The sequence below is a fragment of the Drosophila obscura genome, unplaced genomic scaffold (assembly GCF_018151105.1).
Source record: "Drosophila obscura isolate BZ-5 IFL unplaced genomic scaffold, ASM1815110v1 contig_186, whole genome shotgun sequence".
Classification (NCBI taxonomy): domain Eukaryota; kingdom Metazoa; phylum Arthropoda; class Insecta; order Diptera; family Drosophilidae; genus Drosophila; species Drosophila obscura.
Window position 1 is genome coordinate 10,964,985 of NW_024542774.1, and position 20,402 is coordinate 10,985,386.

The 20,402-nt window shown below is 46.2% G+C and overlaps 3 protein-coding genes across 12 annotated transcripts in view; 2 read left to right on the forward strand and 1 right to left on the reverse strand.

Moving 5' to 3' along the window:
* Positions 1-684: 684 nt before the first annotated feature.
* On the reverse strand, positions 685-2,447 carry LOC111079362 (actin-5C-like). Its single transcript, XM_022374526.2, has 2 exons — positions 2,335-2,447; positions 685-2,193 (listed from the first exon to the last, which is right to left on the reverse strand). The coding sequence occupies exon 2, from the start codon at positions 2,169-2,171 to the stop codon at positions 1,041-1,043; it is 1,131 nt and encodes a 376-aa protein (XP_022230218.1). The 5' UTR covers positions 2,172-2,193; positions 2,335-2,447; the 3' UTR covers positions 685-1,040.
* A 1,082-nt stretch (positions 2,448-3,529) lies between these two features.
* Positions 3,530-4,414, forward strand: LOC111079358 (MRG/MORF4L-binding protein). The gene is made up of 2 exons (XM_022374518.2): positions 3,530-4,036; positions 4,096-4,414. Exons 1-2 carry the CDS (start codon positions 3,619-3,621, stop codon positions 4,284-4,286), a joined length of 609 nt encoding a protein of 202 aa, XP_022230210.1. The 5' UTR covers positions 3,530-3,618; the 3' UTR covers positions 4,287-4,414.
* A 1,007-nt stretch (positions 4,415-5,421) lies between these two features.
* The window catches only part of LOC111079357 (myosin-9), a 36,284-nt gene continuing 21,303 nt past the window's right edge, over positions 5,422-20,402 (forward strand). For 5 of the 10 annotated variants that reach the window (XM_041593318.1, XM_041593316.1, XM_041593317.1 and 2 more), the window contains exons 1-7: positions 5,423-5,504; positions 6,964-7,471; positions 10,149-10,570; positions 12,575-12,691; positions 12,766-13,199; positions 13,290-13,536; positions 13,606-13,661. In XM_041593318.1, the coding sequence (XP_041449252.1) occupies positions 10,435-10,570; positions 12,575-12,691; positions 12,766-13,199; positions 13,290-13,536; positions 13,606-13,661 (990 nt within the window). In that variant the 5' untranslated portion in view covers positions 5,423-5,504; positions 6,964-7,471; positions 10,149-10,434. Of the gene's footprint in view, positions 5,505-6,963; positions 7,472-10,148; positions 10,571-12,574; positions 12,692-12,765; positions 13,200-13,289; positions 13,537-13,605; positions 13,662-16,737; positions 16,792-19,177; positions 20,022-20,402 lie in introns of those variants that run through there. The other 5 variants (XM_041593313.1, XM_041593314.1, XM_041593312.1 and 2 more) reach the window with 4 other exon arrangements.

Consider the following 20,402-nt stretch of genomic DNA (forward strand, 5'->3'; position numbering starts at 1 on the left):
CCACCACCCCCCCATGACAATGGAGATGGGGACGGGGAGTGGCGTGCCGTGCTCGAATGATTACAAATAAACAATGCCACTTGATGACGGCTCCAAACATTTGAGAGTGAGTCAACTGGCCAGAGTGTTTTCGCTTCGATTTGCAGTTGTTCAATTGCGATTGCGATTGCGAGTGTGATTCTCCCCTATTTCTTCCTTATAAGGTAATACTAGCCGCAACTGTTTTGGCTTTCACATGCTCTATTTGTAATCAATCAATGTGGAAATACCGCTAAGTCTTCTGGGGCGGGGTCGACGCCAGGCCTGCCTGATAAGCGGAGCGAAGCCAAGTGTAGTGGAGTGGAGAACATGTTGAATCACACCCGCATGCGAGTCAGCAGCAGCAGCAGCAAACGCAAACAGAGAAATGAGGCACAAGTTGGCCAAGTGATTGGTTATCAGGCGATTTCCTGCAAACCGATGCTTGTCGCTTGCTTTTGGTTAAAATTAGAAGAGGTTGCCTTATTAGTAGGCGCTTTATCGCCGTCGACGCCCTCGCCACGGCATACCAGCCGAATGACCGCATACCCACAGCAGAACGAACTTCACTTCCAACGATCGCTGTCTGTCGCTGGCCTTAGTCATGCCATATACGTCGATTATGTGAACATTTTATGAAATAGGAATTGAGAATTGCTTGGATGCTTCAGTTCTTTCCTCGCTTTATTAATGATTTGAAGCGGTTACAAGTATTTTAATGGTATGGTATGTGTAATTGTAATACAAATGCATGGAAGTAAAGTAAATGCCGAAAATGAATGAATGTGCACATTCACTTGAATTTTTGAATAGAACACAATGAGGGGATTGCTTATGTGAAGAATGTAAAAGTTTGCGTGTAAAAAGTAGTTGGAATGCATTCATCTGGCAGGAGCTGGTGTTGTGTGCCCCTGCTATTGTTGTTAATGTACTCTGCCAAATATTCATCCATGTGATGGCTGAGCACAGACAAAGACACCACCATGACCACGCCCAGCATCAGCTGCAGCCGCAGCTTCAACTTAGAAGCACTTGCGGTGAACAATGGATGGGCCGGACTCGTCGTACTCCTGCTTGGAGATCCACATCTGCTGGAATGTGGACAGCGAAGCCAGGATGGATCCACCGATCCAGACGGAGTACTTGCGCTCTGGTGGAGCAACAATCTTGATCTTCATGGTGGAAGGAGCCAGGGCAGTGATCTCCTTCTGCATGCGATCGGCGATGCCCGGGTACATGGTGGTGCCGCCAGACAACACGGTGTTGGCATACAGATCCTTACGAATGTCCACATCGCACTTCATGATGGAGTTGTATGTGGTCTCGTGGATGCCACAGGCTTCCATTCCCAGGAATGAGGGCTGGAACAGCGCCTCGGGGCAGCGGAAACGCTCGTTGCCAATGGTAATGACCTGCCCGTCGGGAAGCTCATAGGACTTCTCCAGCGAGGAACTGGACGCAGCTGTGGCCATCTCCTGCTCGAAGTCCAAGGCGACGTAGCAGAGCTTCTCCTTGATGTCACGCACGATTTCGCGCTCGGCAGTGGTGGTGAACGAGTAGCCGCGCTCAGTCAGGATCTTCATCAGGTAGTCGGTCAAGTCGCGACCGGCCAAATCCAGACGCAAAATGGCATGGGGAAGGGCATAACCCTCATAGATTGGCACAGTGTGAGAGACACCGTCGCCAGAGTCGAGCACAATACCGGTGGTACGACCAGACGCGTACAGGGACAGTACAGCCTGGATGGCCACATACATGGCAGGCGTGTTGAAGGTCTCGAACATGATCTGAGTCATCTTCTCACGATTAGCCTTGGGGTTCAGGGGCGCTTCGGTGAGCAGCACAGGGTGCTCCTCGGGGGCAACACGCAGCTCATTGTAGAAGGTGTGGTGCCAGATTTTCTCCATGTCGTCCCAGTTGGTCACAATGCCGTGCTCAATGGGGTACTTCAGAGTGAGGATACCACGCTTGCTCTGTGCCTCATCACCCACATAGGAGTCTTTCTGTCCCATGCCCACCATAACGCCCTGGTGACGTGGACGGCCGACAATCGATGGGAAAACGGCACGGGGTGCGTCATCACCGGCAAAGCCGGCTTTGCACATGCCGGAACCGTTATCGACGACCAAAGCAGCAACCTCTTCGTCACACATTATGATGTAGATTGATTAAGTTCTGCAATGAAAAAATAAATCCCAAATATGTACACTTTAATCGACGCTCAACAAGAAAAGCACACCTCGGCTCTGTACCCACTCTCAGGCGGCCGCAACGCGCACGCACAGTCGAACAAAGAGACAGACACAATAAAATTACCTTTTAAGGAAAGAGTTGGTTGCTTTTTCGGTTCTACGCTGCACGCTGCTGTCAAACTGAGCACGCTGAGAGAAATTTTGCAAGTGACGCCTATTTTTTCGAGTAAAAAAGTGGTTGAATCGGCGCAATTGTGGGACCAGTGTGATTTACCACAAAATATACCGCCAGACCCTCATAAATATACCGGAAAATACCTTTTCCTTGTCAAAATATAGCCTAAATATACTGACGGACACGACAAGACGTTGATATTCTTCGATTTTGATATTCCATTTAATATTACTAGCTAGTTGGCCCTCTCAGCCCTAAACAAATAATTTTATCCAATTCTTCAATAAATTTTGTTCAGGATTGGCTAGTTTTCAGAACTCTTTTTTATTGCATTGTTTATATAATAAGGTTCAAACAAAAACGGCCAAAGCATAAAACGTAAATGTTGAGTAAATGTGACGTCATTGTTGCTGGTCAACCAAGTGTCTTCTATGCGTATGGACTTTTGTATACCGTATTCCCTTAATTATATAATATCCATTTTCCCAAGGTATGCAGAATGCAGAAATGTTTCCCATACAAATCAAATGTATCTTACGGATGGAAAGAAGCAACAGTGAGTCTTCATTCCCGTTAGATCTACATGTATCACACCACTTAAAAGAGGGGAAAGTCACCACAATTTGAGAGCGAAAAATGTCGGTATTTTTTGTGCGCTAAATGGAGTTTGGCGGTCATTTCGAAAAGTACTTTAATATACCTTAAAACATCAATTGGAACCTGATTAAATATACTTTCATATACCGATATACTGTTAATATACTATGAACTCGATTTCGACATCAAAATATCCCGTAAAGTATATAATATAACGTAAACGATCAACCTGGTAGCAATGCAGTGTGACCGCGTAATTATTGATCAAATATTCCGCCTGACCCTTATAAATATACCGAAATATACTGTAAAAATACCCACTTCTCTACAGTGGGTTAAGCCACTAACCATGCACTGTATGGTTAGTGGTTAAGCGTTCTATGTCCATGAGTGGAAATAATATTCTTCAATTTTGATATCCCTTCGAGGATTTGTGTTTCTGAAACCCACAATTAAACAACTTCTATTTAGCCTGTATTAAAAAAAGCCAAAACTAGCTTTAAAATAGCTGACTTGGAATACTCCCATCACTAGCCGGCGGTGTTTTGTTTTCATGCTGTCTGCAGAACGGCGTTGATGAAAATTCTCGGCCGCTGACAACAAACAAACAGAAAAAATATCAATCCCCACTGCGAAATGGCCAAAGATAAGGGGCTGGGTGGAGCTGGGGCGACAGCCTCATTACCGGCAACAGGCGACCATGAGTGGTCTGCGGAAGAGGAGTTGCAGCTGTTCCACGCGATGGAAGGACTACGCCCGGTCGGCATCAACAAACATTTCTACATGTCGTGCATTGCGCAGCGGCTCTCAAAATCTCTAAATCGCGAGATGCCGAGTGAACTGATTTGGAAGCACTTGGGTACCATGTACAAGCTAAAGGAGCTGGATGACCTAGAGACGCTGCCCTTTCCAAACGAGGAGCGAGAGTTTTGCCTGCCTGAGCAGGAGTATGGAACGCTACTAACCAAAAAAAAGGTGGAGGTCAACTCGAACGAAGAATCCACAGATGGCCCAGCATCTGTTGTTGTTCCGGCCACAGAGACCAACGGCAAAGGTAAGCTATTCAATTGTATGCGCAATAAGTTGCTGATGTAATATATACTTGGATTGCAGCTCCCCCAGCTACAACCAAAGCACAGGTGCACTCCAACACTTCTAAAGACGTCGAAAAGAAGTCATCGGCCAAGCCAATTGATCTACCCAAACGCCCAGCCAAGCGTACACGCGGATCGATGTCAAATGAATCGATTAGCCCCTCAACAACACCACCGCCAGTGCAGAGCAACAAGCGTCGTCGCATTTGAAGTGCACTGCGCGTACTCGAAAATAAAAATACAAGAAATAACTATAGTTTATTGAATACATACATATGTAGCTTAGGTTAAAAAATAAGGTCCGTATAAAATATGTATAATACTTCATGTACTGTACTAGATCTTCAGTATATACATTTTTTGCATTTGCATAGCATTTCAATGAGAAGTTGGCCCACGAAAATTGTACACGCGAGATCTAGAATGCCATTACCAAGAGACGCGCTTCCAGAGCAGACCTCCACATGGAATGCTATAATGAAACTGTTAGTGCAATCTCCTAGTAGCAGCAGCTGCATGAGCCCATACTTGTGCTCACTCTGGAGAAGTAGTAAACATGTATTGGGATTCCAACCACGGATGCCACGCCCTGTAAACTAAAAAGCACCATTGAAATTGTTTGAAATCGTTGACTTGATTGTAGAACAGCTTACCACCATGAAGTACAGCCCATTCGTGAGCTCTCGGTTTGGGAGTAAGAAATTCAGCAGTACCAATGCGGAACGGAAACTAAACTGCTGCCCACCAGTTGGGGATTGTCTGTGCGTACCGTGATAAAGTCTGTTGGATCTAAAATGTGCTTGATATATATAAGGTGTGCATTATCTTGAATGGCCGCCACCTCAGCTGCTGTATCTTTGCGCTGCGATAAAGCAATCCTGATGAGTAAAGAGAAGCTGGGAGCTGAGAGTCTTTCAATATGCAAGCAGAAGATATAATTATTTTGGGCACATGGTTGCTTGTTGTACTATCTGCTTGTTGCTCTGACGAAGATGAAATTGTAGCATACTATTGCGGGCCGGAAACAGTTCAAATCGTTGGCGCACGGCATTGCCAGCATTGAATTGTGTACGTAAGCAACAACGTAGCAGAATTAAGCAGTGAGCATAACGGAATGTGGTGGTTTCACAGTTTGATATTGGAATGGCGGAATTTATCTGCCGTACGCAGAAATGCCAGCACTCGGAAAAGTGCGCGAGCGCCGACAGGAAAATTCATTGATTGTAATCGCCCGCTCTCACTGGCTGACTCCCGCTCGCTTACTATTCCTAGGCTAGAGGCTGGGGAGAGGTCGCAAAACTCACCACTAGAGGCGACTATAACAGCGACTGGCACGGACGAGCGGCGCTCAGTTCTTTGAGGGTAGTTAGTTGGACAACGGCGTTGCCGAAAACGGGCCACCTCAGCTGCCGCACAACCAATTTTTGGGTTAGGAATATACACCACCAACACACACTCGAATTCCCTCACACGTACACACACACACACACACTCGCAGTATATGTATATGTATCTGACTGAGAAATGTATAAGGCCAAGAAAAATTCAGCTTAATTGCATTCGAAACGAGAAAAGTGAAATAGAAGGCAGAAAAAATGCCATCAACAGTCACAATTGTCTTCGAAATAGATCCAAATCCAAATTAGTCTCTCTGTGTGTGCGTGTGTCTATGTGTGTGTGTGCAAACGTATCTAGAATACATGTGAATGTTAACGTTAATGTGAATGTGGATGTGAACGTGAACGTGAGTGTGTCTTTGTATGCGTGTGTAGCAGCAATTGCGCTAGAGGCTGCTCCCTGGATACAGAAAAGTGATTTCCTGTAAAATGTGCAAAAAGCAACGCGACTAAAACGAGAGAAAACCCAAGTGCCGCACTTGAGGAAAACTCAACGAATATTCCAACAGAAATCCAATAAATACCCAGAGTTGTGTGATTTAAATCCCTGAGTATTCCCCGATATACATACATACTTACATACATACCCGTCTATACCGTCCATCAATCAAGGAGCGGACAAGTGAAATGTGGCTCTTGTTGTTGGCCCACTAAACGGTGTATCGATTTAGGGGAAAAGCAAAATTATTATAAATTGCTTCAACCTACATATAAGCCATGGGAGATATACTCCCCAACGGAACGCTGCCCCAGCCACCCACCGATACACGAACGCACACTCCCACACATGAATACACATACGCATACGGAATACGCATACGCTTACAGGGAGAGACATTAAGTTGGAAAAGCTATAAGCTGTGCGGTAGAGAAGGCTGGGCCCAGCGGATGGGGTGGACGAGTGGCGAACGAAGTAGCAGGAGGTGTTGGTGGTGGTGGTGGTGCCAACATAATGTTGTAGACCCCTACTGCGCCCTATGCCACCCACTTCCCTCGTAATTCGTTCATCGTTACGTCGAACGTTACGCCGTTCGGGAACGTATCTCGTGCGTAGCTTTCCCACTCGCTCGCTCTCTCCCTCTCCCTCTCTCTCTCTCTGTCCTTCTCTTCACTCTCTTTGCTACTCCAATATGCGGAGAACTCTTCAACTCCCTCACTGCTCTCTCTATGGTTGTATTTGTGTGTGTGTGCTCCGTGCGTCGAATGTGTGTCAGTGGCTTTGTCGGGGGTCAGTGGAGTGAGTGTGTGTGAAGTGTGGAGTGGAGCGTGGAGCATGCCCCAAACTCCAATCGTTATAAAATCCTCGTTGGGCACGAGCCACTAAAAGCACTCAAAGCGCACAACAATAAACCAACAGCAACAGCAACAAGAACAAGAACAAAAAGAACAAAAAACGGGCATACCGTAATTAGTTTATTAAGTTTGAAAGAGAGTTTTTAACTGATGCGGCACGGTCTCGATTTAATTATCTTCCTCCTCCGTACACGCAGCCATGTACATAAAACAAAACCGGTTAAAATCAAACACAAAATGCAATTAGCCAACCACAGAGGGCCACTAACAAGCACCGCAGAAGTCAACAAACTAACTAAAAAGTGTCATCAACTAAATTAGTGCAAGCAGCAGAAGGAAAAGTAGAAGGAGAAAGAGCAAGGGAAAGGTAGCAAAAGGGCCAGACGGAAACGGAAATGCCCATTGAGCCGACAACGCCACCGTCTGACGACTGCAACAACAGCAATAAAAGTAACGATACAACACTGCCCTGCCCCCACACACACTACCCCACACATGTAGCTTCTTTGTGAGCCAGTGCATTCGGTGTATGTGTGTGTGTGTGTGTGTGTCTGTATGCGTGTGAGCCAACAAATTGTTGCGGCTAATAGAACAGGAAGTAAAGGAGGAGGAGCTGCAGCAGCAGCAGCAGGAGCAAAAGCAATTTTCATACGCCCCCAGTTCGTCAGCGAAAATCATTCAAAATTCATCGTCTAAGCAAAACGGGTGAGCACTCTCAACCACACAACCACACAGCTACACAGCCACACAGCCACATAGTTACACAGCCATACGGGCACTGGGCCACTGGCCCACCCACAAGACAAACACAGACAGACAGACATAAACACTCTCCACAATAACTTCAATTTGCGATTTGATGTGAACTGTAAGCGATATTGATACATGTATATTGATTTCTAATTTCTGTTTTCTGAATTCTGATTTGTGCGTATGCCTTCTGTAGCCAGTGAGTACTGTACTGGCCCCGTACCTTAACCATCTGTCACTTGTCATTAGTCGGTAATCAGTTTGTCTGTCTTGTGTGTGTTGTATGCATTAAACCCTTCTCTTTTGTTCCAACTACTCTTCTTAACTATCTTTTCTTATTTCCTATCCTAATTATTATCCGAGTCCAGCGACCAGCATACCTACTATATGCTCGTAGTTCTCGTTTGCTTTAATTATTAACCCCAAAGATAATTTGCCACAAACTCTTAGCCCTAGTTAGAGCCATTATAGTCTAGTTTTAGTTTGATTTTACATATGTAAATAGTGTGTGAGTTACCATCTAGATTTTGCCCCATACGCTCCGCCAGACACCAGTCGCCAGTTGCCGCAGTCGAGGCTGTGTCAATCAGTTTGGCAAGCAATTTGTAAACTTATAATGGGATATATGAAATGGAATGGATGGATGGAATGGCAGGCTCAACGAATAACGCACCGGGGGAGGTCGTTGTTTCGATTTGGATTGCTCGCATGATTTGTCAGTCTCAGTCACAGCAGGGACTTGCCCCTAACTCCGTTTGCGTGTCAATGTTTTTAGGGTTTTTTTTTTGTACTCGTATGTGCATTGTATTTCCTCTACCAGTCGTCGTTATACGAGTATCAGTTGCCTGCTCTAATTTTAGATCAGTGGAATAATTTTTATTGATTTCAAATTTTAACCTTATTTGTGTGTGTTTTTTTTTTTGTTTTTGTGTGTTCTGTGTGTCTGGGCGCTTGTGTTTGTGTGGCTGTGTGGGTGTTGCAGCATAGGCCAAGAAAAGAAAACGCCGCCAATCCATACATTGGGGCAGTGGCAACAACAATATACGGCAAAATATTTTACGATGACGCTATTGTTGTGAGAGAGTGCCGAGGCCCAAGTGCCGCCTGGTGGGGAGCATCGCTCTTGCGCACAGCTCACTGTGGTGGGTTACCATTCAGCAACGCTCTATCCCCTCTCTCTCACTCACTCTCTTTTTCACCAGAGAGAGAGAGAGAGAGTATTTGGGGGCCAATTCAACATGTTTGTTTTGGGGTGGGCGGGCCCATGCCCATCTGCCCGGAGGGTCGTCGCTCGCCCCAAAGCAGATAACTTGTGTTGTGCGAGTAGAATGATAAGCGAACCTCTGGCCATGCCCCAAGCATGGACAACAATTGTACACGATTTCGTCATCCATTTATCCATCTCCTGCCCATCCCATTCCAATGCAACTCCTGTTCTGCTCCTGTTTTGCTGCTCCTCCACATTGCTCGCAACTTGTTAGTATGCAGCAATGAGTGCAATCTATCTGAATTTTCAGCTCTGCCTCTGTCTCTCCCTGAGCTGTTTGCTTAGCAAAGTGCAGTGCTTGGTGTTCCCTAATGGCATGACGATGTAATCGAATCTGGGCTCGATATTTTATGGCCTGTCTGCCATATCCTGACCTCATCTGCAGCGCTTCCTTCACACTTTGTCGCCACTCGCACACGCACACACGCATACTCGCACAGAGCGGAAAGCCAGAGCAAAGACTTCCTTCTCACAGACGTGAACGGTCTTCCGGTCTTCTTCTGATTCGTTTAGCATTCATTTCAGGCTCTCCCATTCTGGTCTGCTGTGCTGCTGTGGCTGTTCCTGTGGCTGTTTCTATGCCTGTGTTGATACGTGTACTCTTGCCCCATTCCTGAGGCATCCACTTTGAGTACGTCATTCTCGCCATCTGCTTGTGTACTGTCCGTGGGAATTGTTTATGCGGTGGCATTAATGCAGACACTCAAAGATTAAAACTTTACTTTAGAGCAAAAAAGGGCCTTTTTATTTTTAGAGAATGGGTAGTTAAGAGACTCTGGTACCGGTCCAATCTATTCCAAAGTCCACTTCCATTTATTGAGAACAAAGAGTCACTTCTGTGATCTCCCCGCATAAACTGAGCTAGCTGTGGGGTTTTTCCTGCGACTGTGGATTCCTCATTCTGAACGGAGAAGCGACTGCTCAAGGGGCAATTTGCATGCGATTTGTTGCGCGTCTCTATAAAAAGAGAATTTGCATAGACCTGCCATAATGCACTGCTCGACGAGATGTATGCTATCCCATCCTCACTCCACGCCCCTGTCTCTTTGTGTGTGTGTGTTTATCGTATTTGTTTATGCGCTTATGGCCCCGTAGTGGGACACTGGATTTCTGACTGAGATTTAGGTAAAAAGGTTAAGGAGATGCAAGTTGTGCGAGAGCCAATTTAAATGCAAAAAAGGAAGCAGAACAAAGCAGAGTCGAGTAGAGTATAAGAAAGGGGTGTTTGGCTTTGGCTTTCGCTGTGCAGCGGGGCGTATGCGTAATGTAATATATTGTGTATTATGTATAGAGAAAGAAAGTCTGTATCATGATTGTACAATTGTGTGTGTTTTTCCGTTCTCTTTTCACTTCTTCCACTTGCAGATGCAGCGCGCACAAGAGAAAGAATTTAAATCGCAAATAGAATCAATCAAAATCGTGCATATCAACCGAGAGGAAACCGACAACAAAATAAACAAAGAAAAATAAGCATAAAGCGAAACATAAACAGAAACCAGAGAACCATAATCAAAGTTCTTCGTTGCATTTAAAGGACACCAAGGATATTGATATACTTGTGTTCCTGCCTCTGCCTTCTCTCCGACTCCCCGACTCTCTGTGAGTGTGTGCGTGCTACGGGTTATTGCATGCCGCGGATGAGCCGCGGATTATGTCACGTGACGATTATAATCCAGTGAATAGCTCTGGTGTGCGCAGTCCGGGTCGCGTGCGGCGGCTCCAGGAATTGCCAACTGTCGATCGGTCACCATCACGGGATTACGGCGCCCCACGCGGAAGTCCTCTAGGTGAATGATGCTTCCTTTCCACTCTAGCGAATCCCCTAAATCCCCTACCCAAATAAACGCCCAAGGCCCAACCAAGCAACCCAAATCCCAAGCACAAATGTAGTCCAGTCCAGCACGGAATTGAACAAGCAAAATGTCTCTAAAAAACCAACAAAAAACCAAATAGCAAAAAATATACATACGAGTACATTTCGAAAAGGAAATGCACTCAACGTTTGTGCGGGAGTTTGGTGAACCGAACCGAATCGAACCGAGCTTTAATTTATTATGATTTCAATTGGTCAATTGGCATTCAAACTTATTTGAATCGTTTCATTTATGATTGATGATTGCTCTACTAACCCAAAAATCAGTTATGTATTTCACATGTTGCATGCACTTAAGGGCTAACCTAACCGAAGTAGGTGCAACATGGTCCCCATGGCTTGAACATTTATCAAAATTCATTATCCAAAATTTTCGTGTCAATTTCCTTCCGTATATCGTTTTTTTCCGTATATCGCTCGCTAGCTCTATTTCTGTACTTGTAACTGCCATACATATGTATGTATGTATGTGTATATGGTACATATATATATATATATATATATGTTTTTCATTTCGTACTATTCGTAGTCTGAACTCAACTAATGCAATTCTAACTAAAGTCTATAATTTCTGTCTTACATCACACGCATGCGCATGGTACATAAATTTGATTTGATTTGATTTTATTTTGAATTCGATTTCGTTTGTACTTCGTTTCGCTTCACTCATCTTGCAAAAACTCTAACAATTTTCATTTCAATTAACACGCACACGGACACACACAAACGAACACTCGGGTAATGGGAAATTGAATTGAATTGCATTCCGGGGAATTGGATTGGAATCCACTCAAACCGTGCAACAAGCAGCTGCAGTAGCTACCAAATTACATTAGCTTCCGGACGAGTCCGCAGAGCCAGCAGCCCACAGCCAGCAGCCCACAGCACAGCAGCAATATGGCTCACAGCTACAGCTGAGCTGAGCGGAAAAGTTGAAGGGAACCACTAAAGAAAAGCTTCACAATCTGTGTATCTTGCTGGCGGCCGCGCCTCATATCAAAGCCTCAAACTGGATTACAATTATGGTTGGTTAAACTGTTTTGTACTCCGAGTGGGTCTCCTGCACGGTATGGGGGGTGGGGTGTTGTGCTCTCACCACTCAATTAGAGGCCAGGATGCGTTTGCACTCGCAGCTAATTAGCATGCAGGATGTGCGATGGATGCATGGATGGAAATAGGAGGAAAATATGTCGAGTTGAGGTGCTGTGGCTGGTGAGGGGGTGGTGCAGGGTTACTAAAATACTAAACTATTTATGAGTGGAATATTACGTATACGTAGCCGGTATACGCTGACGAACAAGGACGTTGGAGGAGCCGCTTTGCAAATTTGACTTGGTGCTCTTCACGTGCAAAATGATTTCGTGTCGGGAAAACTAAGTTTATGCCCCCCGTTGGGGTAGTGGGGGGATGGGCGGTAAGGGGTGGCTGTTTGCAGGGGCTAAAGAACCACAGGACGCTGCCTGAAATATGAGCCAGGTTGGATTCAGGACACACAAAGCCAGCAGCAGCTACTTAGTTTGCCGAGTGTGGTGGGGGAGGGTGAGGGGAAGGGCAAAAACCAAAGCCAGAACACGACAAACAATTTCCCTTCTTTCGTTTCGTTTCGTTGACTTTTTTCTTTATTTTCGTTTCGTTTCGTTCGTTTGAGTTACCTGCGTTCCCCGCCACTAACCCAACCAGAAACCAAAATACCAAACCAAAAAAAAAAAAAGAGAAACACCGAAAATGAGGCAGAGACTCCACTGCACTACTAGTTGCCACAGTAGACAACACTTTTGAGTTGCGAGCCCGAGCCCCTGGTTCGGGTGGATGAGTGCCGGATGTGGCGGCGAGAAATACGAACACGAAACCGTATCAGAGACCCCCTCATCCACTCATTTGATCATCGTCATGAATTCTGTGTGTGTGTGAATTTCAGCAATGGGCAGTCCATACTACCGCGACATGGATGAGCCAACCAGTCCCGCCGGAGCGGGCCACCATCGCAGCCGGAGCGCCAGCAGACCACCGATGGCCCATGCCATGGACTATCCAAGTAATGCTCCCACTCCTCGTTCACCGTCCCCGTTCACGTATTAACAGCAGCCACTGCCATTTCTCTCCCACCAGGAACCCGCTACCAGTCGCTGGATCGTGGGGGCCTTGTCGATCCGCACGATCGCGAGTTCATACCCATACGCGAGCCCCGCGATCGTTCGCGGGACAGATCGCTGGAGCGGGGCCTCTACCTAGAGGACGAACTGTATGGGCGGTCGGCACGCCAGAGTCCAAGTGCCATGGGCGGCTACAATACGGGCATGGGGCCCACCTCGGACCGTGCCTATCTGGGGGATCTGCAGCACCAGAACACCGATCTGCAGCGCGAGTTGGGTAACCTCAAGCGGGAGCTGGAGCTGACCAACCAGAAGCTGGGCAGCTCGATGCACAGCATCAAGACGTTCTGGTCGCCGGAGCTGAAGAAGGAGCGGGCGCTGCGCAAGGAGGAGAGCGCCAAGTACAGTCTGATCAACGATCAGTTGAAGCTCCTTAGCACAGAGAATCAGGTGGGAATCAAACACTCCCTCCCCCTTCCCATTCCCGCATCCAGAGTGATATATGTGCAATCATTTCCGCTCTCTCTCACTCTATCACAGAAACAAGCAATGCTGGTGCGTCAGCTGGAGGAGGAGCTTCGCCTAAGGATGCGACAGCCCAACCTGGAGATGCAGCAGCAGATGGAGGCCATCTATGCGGAGAACGATCATCTGCAGCGCGAGATCAGCATATTGCGGGAGACGATCAAGGATCTGGAGTGTCGGGTGGAGACCCAGAAGCAGACTCTGATTGCCCGCGACGAGAGCATCAAGAAGCTGCTGGAAATGCTGCAGGCCAAGGGAATGGGTGAGTCTCCAGCACAAAAAACTCTGGTGGCAAGTGAATCTTTTGTCTAATTTTTGTCCCTTCGCCTAGGTAAAGAGGAGGAGCGCCAGATGTTCCAGCAGATGCAGGCCATGGCCCAGAAACAGGTAAGATTCCCACTGCTACCGCTACTACTGAGATCTTTTTCCCCATCCCTCTTCATAAAGGGACTCTCTGTGGCTCTCTTTATACCTATATATATATATACATATATCTCTCTCAATATCAATCTCAATCTCTCAATCTATATGTCTAATTTTCTTTCGTTCGGCAAACAATGCTCTAGAGAATGATTTCGTACACGGACAGTGGGAGAGGGATAGAGAGAGACAGAACAAGGAGAACTATTCTTTGGTTCTCCATCTTTCTCTCTCTCTCTGTCTCTCTCCAACTGCTCTTTCTCTCTGAACACGTAAAAACAAGAGAACACATCTTTGAATACCAACATCTTAAGTTTGAAACATTTGATGCCACACATGAGATCCGTAATGATATTTATTTGAAACCCTTTCTCAAATACACTCCACAATCCCCTCCTCATATACACACACACTCACCACACTCACACACACATATCGCTATATATATTATATATATATATATATGTACATATTTATTGTACTCGTATAACTCGTACACAAAACTAGACCAAAATGTAGACCCTAGGCTCTAGCCTGTGCACTGAAGCTTGAGTTGTTCGTAGTTTCTCCACACTCACTGTTGATTTTTAATTTCCCATTCCAATACACTGAAACAGAGACCCACCCACACACAAACACCCACACACCATACAGCTTGACATGTTTCATTCAGTTTTGCATATTTGCATATTTTGTTGCTTTCTTTTTTTTCTGCTTTTGTTCTTGCCGCTGCTGTTGTTGTCGCTTAATTAATTTGCAACTTTGTGCCGACGACGGGAATGAGGACATTGAAGGCGGCAGTCAACATCAATGAACGTCATTCAAATTAACATTAAGTGCAGTCAGTACTCACTCACTCCATCACTCACTCACTTACAGATACTCACTTACAGATACTGATATTCACAGTCAGATGCGGACTGACAGACAGCTTAGTCATTTGATAGTCCATTGTTCGCACCCTCTCGATATGGGCCAAGCAATAAAATTTCCATTTTGTTGCACACTTTTGGGCGTCCATAATGGAGATGCACCGAAATGCATTTCCCCCTCTTCATTGTTGCCGTCCATTATTTATTGCTCTCACTGTGGGAGGGGCAAGAGAGTGTAGCGGCGGGGAGTGTGGGAATGGCGGGGACAACGTGCCGCCACAAGGGAAATCAATCTAAAATGGCCTGCCACATTATGTCTGGAGTTGCAGCAACTGCAGTTGGCCCTTTACTTTTAGCCAGCTGACTTCCCCAAGGACGAAACGAACAACCAACTGCTTATTACCACCAAGCAGAACCCTACCCTCCAGTCGCCCATTCCTTCGTCTGTAATTACATGTTTGCCCTAAGCTTATTCCACACACACACACACACACACATAATCGTGTGGAGAACCCGCTGCGTATACGTAATATCCAGCTGAAACAGAACAAAAGGCAGCGAAGCAACACACCCAGAAAACAAAAGGAAAGAGAGACCATGTTCAGCCTGATGCTGATGGTCAGCCACATGGGAATATTCCCATCGGAATATCGGACAGCATAAATAACCTTGATACAGCAGCAAAAATCTATTTAGGGACAACGCACTCGTCCCTTCAGAACAGGACCTAGGGTGCCTAGCCACTGGCCATAAGTTGTGGGGAAAATATCACTGAATAGCACTGTCAACGGTTCTGTTTCCCAATCGATTAAAATGGGAATGGTAGGATGCATAGCTTGGATTTTAATATAAAAAGGAAAGGAAAGTGCACATCTGAATGTCTGAATATATGTATGTATATATAATGTCAAATATACACCTACATACTACTCCTCTAAGGAGAAGTAATAGTAATTTGTCCTATGGGTTCTGCACAATAAGGGTTCTGTATTCAGATGCCGAATTTTTTGGCAGCCTACCAATTTGACAATTCCAGGACACGCATTTTAGTTCGGCGTAAAGCCTTGTTTATTTTCCTCCCTCTCAACCCACTGGCAGTTTACAGGGGTGGGAGTGATGGGAGGTCTGTATTATATTAAAACACAAAGCAATTGAAAGGAAGAGCCACAGCAACAACTGTGTAGGCCGGCAATTGGTGAGGCTCGAAATTAATTTGTCACTGTTAAAGCAAACAAATCGAGCAATGAAATTGGGAGGAGCTGCGAAGAGTGTGTGGCAGTTACAGCAGTAATTAAAACCCATTCCACAAGACCAAACCGAACTGCAAAAAAAACACACACAAAAAGAAAAGAGAAAGCATCGCTTTTGGCAGGGCCTGAGCAATTAAGAGTTGTTGCGTATACGCCGCGTTGGTAGGCACAAAAAAGCTAGCAATCGCTGCACTTCCAGCAGAATTCGTGCCCAGAGGCAGTGGCGGAAGCGTGTGTGTATGTGTATGTGTATGTGTGTGTATTTGTGGCAGGGTTCGAGGGTTCTTTCGAGGTCAGTGCGTTTTATATATCCTATTTATTGCTGCTGCAGTCTGCCAGCCTACCATACTTCCCTCTGCCTCTCAGACACTGCCGCCTTAAATGCCATCTCCTCTGCTCTATGATCTGGTTAAAAAAGAGCACCAACTCTCCATAATTTATCTTGTGCAGCAGTTGAAGCAAGTTGAGCCGCATTGAATCTCGAGTATCTGAACAGCAGATTGCCTGCCCCGTTGCTCTTTGTTCCCTCATGCTTGGCCTAACTTTTCGCACTCTTATATAATCCAGCGCTAGACCCTCACAGCACACGCATCATCATGTACATATCTCCACAGATATATATTTATATATGTAGTATATATATACATGTACTGTAGGATACTTTTTTACGAGCCTTTTCTTGGTTTTATTGTCCGCTTCTTATGGCCATTTAACCGACGCCACTTTGTCTGCCCGATGCTCTCAACTTTCGGCTTACATTTGCCCTCTATCTCGAACACAGAACACACAACACTCTTACACACACCACACAGAACACACACATAGTACATATATACGCGTATGTATAATGTAGACAAAATCTAACAAACTTATGCGATACTCAACCATCTCTCACTTCTGGTGAAACCAACATCGAAACAGCTTGATTTGGAGCGTGAAATCAAGAAATACGCTCAGGAGGAGCAGGGGGTCAGGGTGAGTGTGTGAGCCTAAGCCACGTTGAGCTAGAGAAAAACGAACGATACCCCAGCCAGTACAACAAAAAAATGAAACAAAAAATAAAACACTCAGTCGACCCCAAAGTCGTAGACCTGCTAGGATTCAACGTACCATGCCGTACCCTACCCCTACCTTACCCTTTCCTTTCGCCTCAGCCAACTGCTGATGACCGATGCTTAGGCTGCTACTCAGTATGCCAGACCACACAAATCCATATTCAAATATTCATGTTGTTTAGCTCGCCTCGCCTCGCCCTCGCTTGCTCCCCTTGCATCACCCAGCCCCCCCTCACCAACCCTTTCATTCATCCCTCTCAGGCAAATTAGAAACTATGCAAAACGATGCCAATGGCAGAATTTTAATTAGCAGTCTAAGGCAAAGGATAATGCTGCGCAAAGGAGAAGGTTTTACGAGGATTGGCACATGCCCAGACAGGAGCGGACTACAGTGTCTTGGGGTTGGGGTTTTTACCTTTAGAGTAAAGAGAGTTCCAAAATGTAGGACATCGCATTAAATTTGCCATTCGTCTCGCTGCAATTGTGACAAATTATCCTCTGACAGGGTACCACGAAGCCCACACGACGCCTTCGTATATGTAGTGGGTCCAAGTCCAACCAGCCAGCCAGCCAGCCAGCCAGCCAGCCCTGTGTCCTGTGCACACGCATAAATAATAATGGAAATGGCGTGTCTCGTTCTGAGCCACCCTCAACTCCTGATATATTATGCTGTTGGCTGGCGGCGTGGGTGTTGTTAGAGCTCTTCGCTTTACGGGGGCATATAAAATAATTACACGGCCCACCGCAAAATTCATTTTTAGAGAACAAAAGCAAAACTAGGCCCAAAGGGCTGGCTGATGGGCCAGGACGGTGTCAGAGTGCAGAAAATTAAATGAAAACAATTAAAGAGACTATGGCCAGTGGGAATGAGTGCTAAGGTGCAGTTCTGTCCGTTGCAATTTGAGTTTTTAATTCGATTTATCGATTTCCTTTCCGAATGGAATTCAATTTGAAATGGCATCCGAGAAAATGACTATCTAATGAGCTGGTCCTGCCATCGGCCATGGAATGCGGACTCCACTTAGCATAATAATGGAATGGAGGCTGATTAAATATGCAGAGCGTTGCCTACTTTTCCGGGCGTCCCGCCTGGCTCCCTGCTCGACCGGAATGCGATTCTGCGAGCTAATCCAATAGGAGAAGGAGAAGCAGGCCGCCTGCCTGCTTCCGCTGGCCGAGTCAGCTGCTCGAGAAATGCACCCCCGTCATGCGCAACCCCCCGCTGCGCTCATCAAACGCAAGGATGGCAATGCCAACTGCAGCAGAAGCAGCAGAAGCGGAAGCAGCAGCAGAAGCACTAAGCAGAAAGCTGTGACAGAAGCTGCATTGACAGGAGTGCTACAGCAAGAGAGAGAGAGAGAGAGAGCCAACGCGTAGGCTGTAAAATTCCTTGGCACAAGCGAGAACAAAACGAGTTCTCTCCCCAGTCACCCAACCTGCCTCCCACAGTAGCAGCAGCAGCAGCAGCAGCAGCAGCAATCAATAACATCAGCAAGGAGACGCTGAGCTTTCCAGCGTGCTAGTAAATGAGCGTAAAAGCTTTCGGCTGACTTGTAAAGCTTGCGCCAGCACAGCCACAGCACAGCCACAGCACAGCACAGCAGAGACCACATGACAGTGTTTTTGAGCTAAACCGAAGCTGAGTCGAGGATTTTTCGCTCAATGGCCTCGTGGTAGCAAAAGCTCCGCAGGCGCGAACAGTTGAATACGCAACGTTCTAGCTGAGGCACGAGGCACGGAAGAGCCAGAGTCGCACCGACCAGCAGCGCGACGCGAACGCAGAGAAGTGTGGCACAGGCAAATGGCAAATGGCAAACGGCAAAAGGCCAAAAAGTGCACAGTGGGCAGCCAGCCAAAGCCAAGTGAATTAGGATTGTGCCTATGAAAAAATATATATGATATAAAGCAGAGAAACTGCTCCAATTTCCCCAAATAAAAAGAAAGTAGTGGGAGAAGACGTGGCGCGAACGCGAGTGCTACAAAAGTCGAAAAGTCCCCGCGAAGGATGTAGAAAAAAGCCAAAAGAAATTCGAGCATTTCATTCTTGTGCCTTTACCTGTAAATGTTTGTGTCTATTTCGCACGACACTTCTCTCTCCCCCCTCTCAGTGTGAGGAAACATAATAAATAACGCTTCGATTTTAGTGCAACTGCAACTTTTTAATCACATCCCAGCAGCAGAAACAGCAGCAGCAGCATCAGTTAGCAGCAGCATAAAATCAATAATTTTTGCTTAAGCAGCCGCAGCAGCCCAAAAAAAAAAAGTCTCTCCCGACAGCACCAGCAGCAGCAGCAGCAGCAGGAGTAGCGGGGAGCAAACATTAACTTGCAACAACAACAACAACAAAGACAACGAAATCGGGGAACCACAGAAACAACAATTTCTTTTTATAGCAACCCCCAACCGCCGCCATCAAGTCTCTCTCTCTCTCAGCGTCTACGACGACGGACTCCCGTCTCCTACGTCTTTCTTCGACCCCTTGTTCTTATTATCCCACAGCTGGCTCTGTGTGTGTATATATGTATGTATGCGTGTGTGTGTGTGTGTGTGAGTGATGGGCCAGAAGGTTACAGTTACAGCTAGAGCTACCGTTACACTAAGCAGGCAACGCTAAGAATCAGGAAGCGCCAAGATAATAGAGGGGTGGGAGCCCTACGGCCCTTCCCACGCCGCCCATCACACTCAGTAACGAGGAAGTGCCCGACCAACCAGCGGTTTATTATTATATTACAATAAGACAAACCACACACACACACACATAGGGATACAATACCCCACACACACACGTGTATGCATGTATGTATAAACGCGTATAAGTAGTAAATGCAGCAGCGCCCCGCACTCAGACACCTGCGCACAACTTGAGGCCAACTCAAATTACATAAATAGCCCAACTGCAACAACTGCAGTTGCAGTGGCAGTGGCAGGCAACAACCAAAAGCCAGCACTAAGTCCAAGTACAACGAACTGCAATTGCTATTCATTTGCATAGCATACGAATACATCAGGAGGAACCAACAGCAGCAACAGCAACAACCACAACAACAACGAGAACTACATACAGCATTTGCTTTTAAAAAAAACCCAGCGAGACAGACTCCCACGTAGTCGCACCACAAACCTATGGACAATGCCTATGTATACTATAAGGTACTGTAGTTCATCAGCGAACACTCGCACGCCTCCAAACAGCAACTGAAACGAACCCCAAAATCAGCAATCAACTACTCAGCAACAACCATCACGTCATCGTCATTAAATCATCATCATCATGAAAACACAGCTACAATCGCAGCTCCATTTAAAAGTCGAAAGGTCGAATGAACAAAAGGCTAAAACTCGAAATAACAAAAACCAACGAAATGCAACCAACAAAATGTTTTTGGGGGTGTGTGGGTTGATCGAATCGGTTGGGGTAGGGTATGATAGGGTGTGGATAGGATAGACATGTAAATCAAGTCGACAATCGACGCACCAATGAACCCTGAGACCACCACCCCACCTAAGACCCATTTGAATATCCTGCACAGT

What these genes read in the sequence shown, in the direction of transcription:
- LOC111079362 (XM_022374526.2), bottom strand. Translation starts at nt 2,171, where the DNA reads ATGTGTGACGAAGAGGTTGCTGCTTTGGTCGTCGATAACGGTTCCGGC.
- LOC111079358 (XM_022374518.2), top strand. Translation starts at nt 3,619, where the DNA reads ATGGCCAAAGATAAGGGGCTGGGTGGAGCTGGGGCGACAGCCTCATTA. An exon ending in CACAGAGACCAACGGCAAAG is followed by an intron (nt 4,037 to 4,095) that starts GTAAGCTATTCA and finishes CTTGGATTGCAG; the next exon opens with CTCCCCCAGCTACAACCAAA.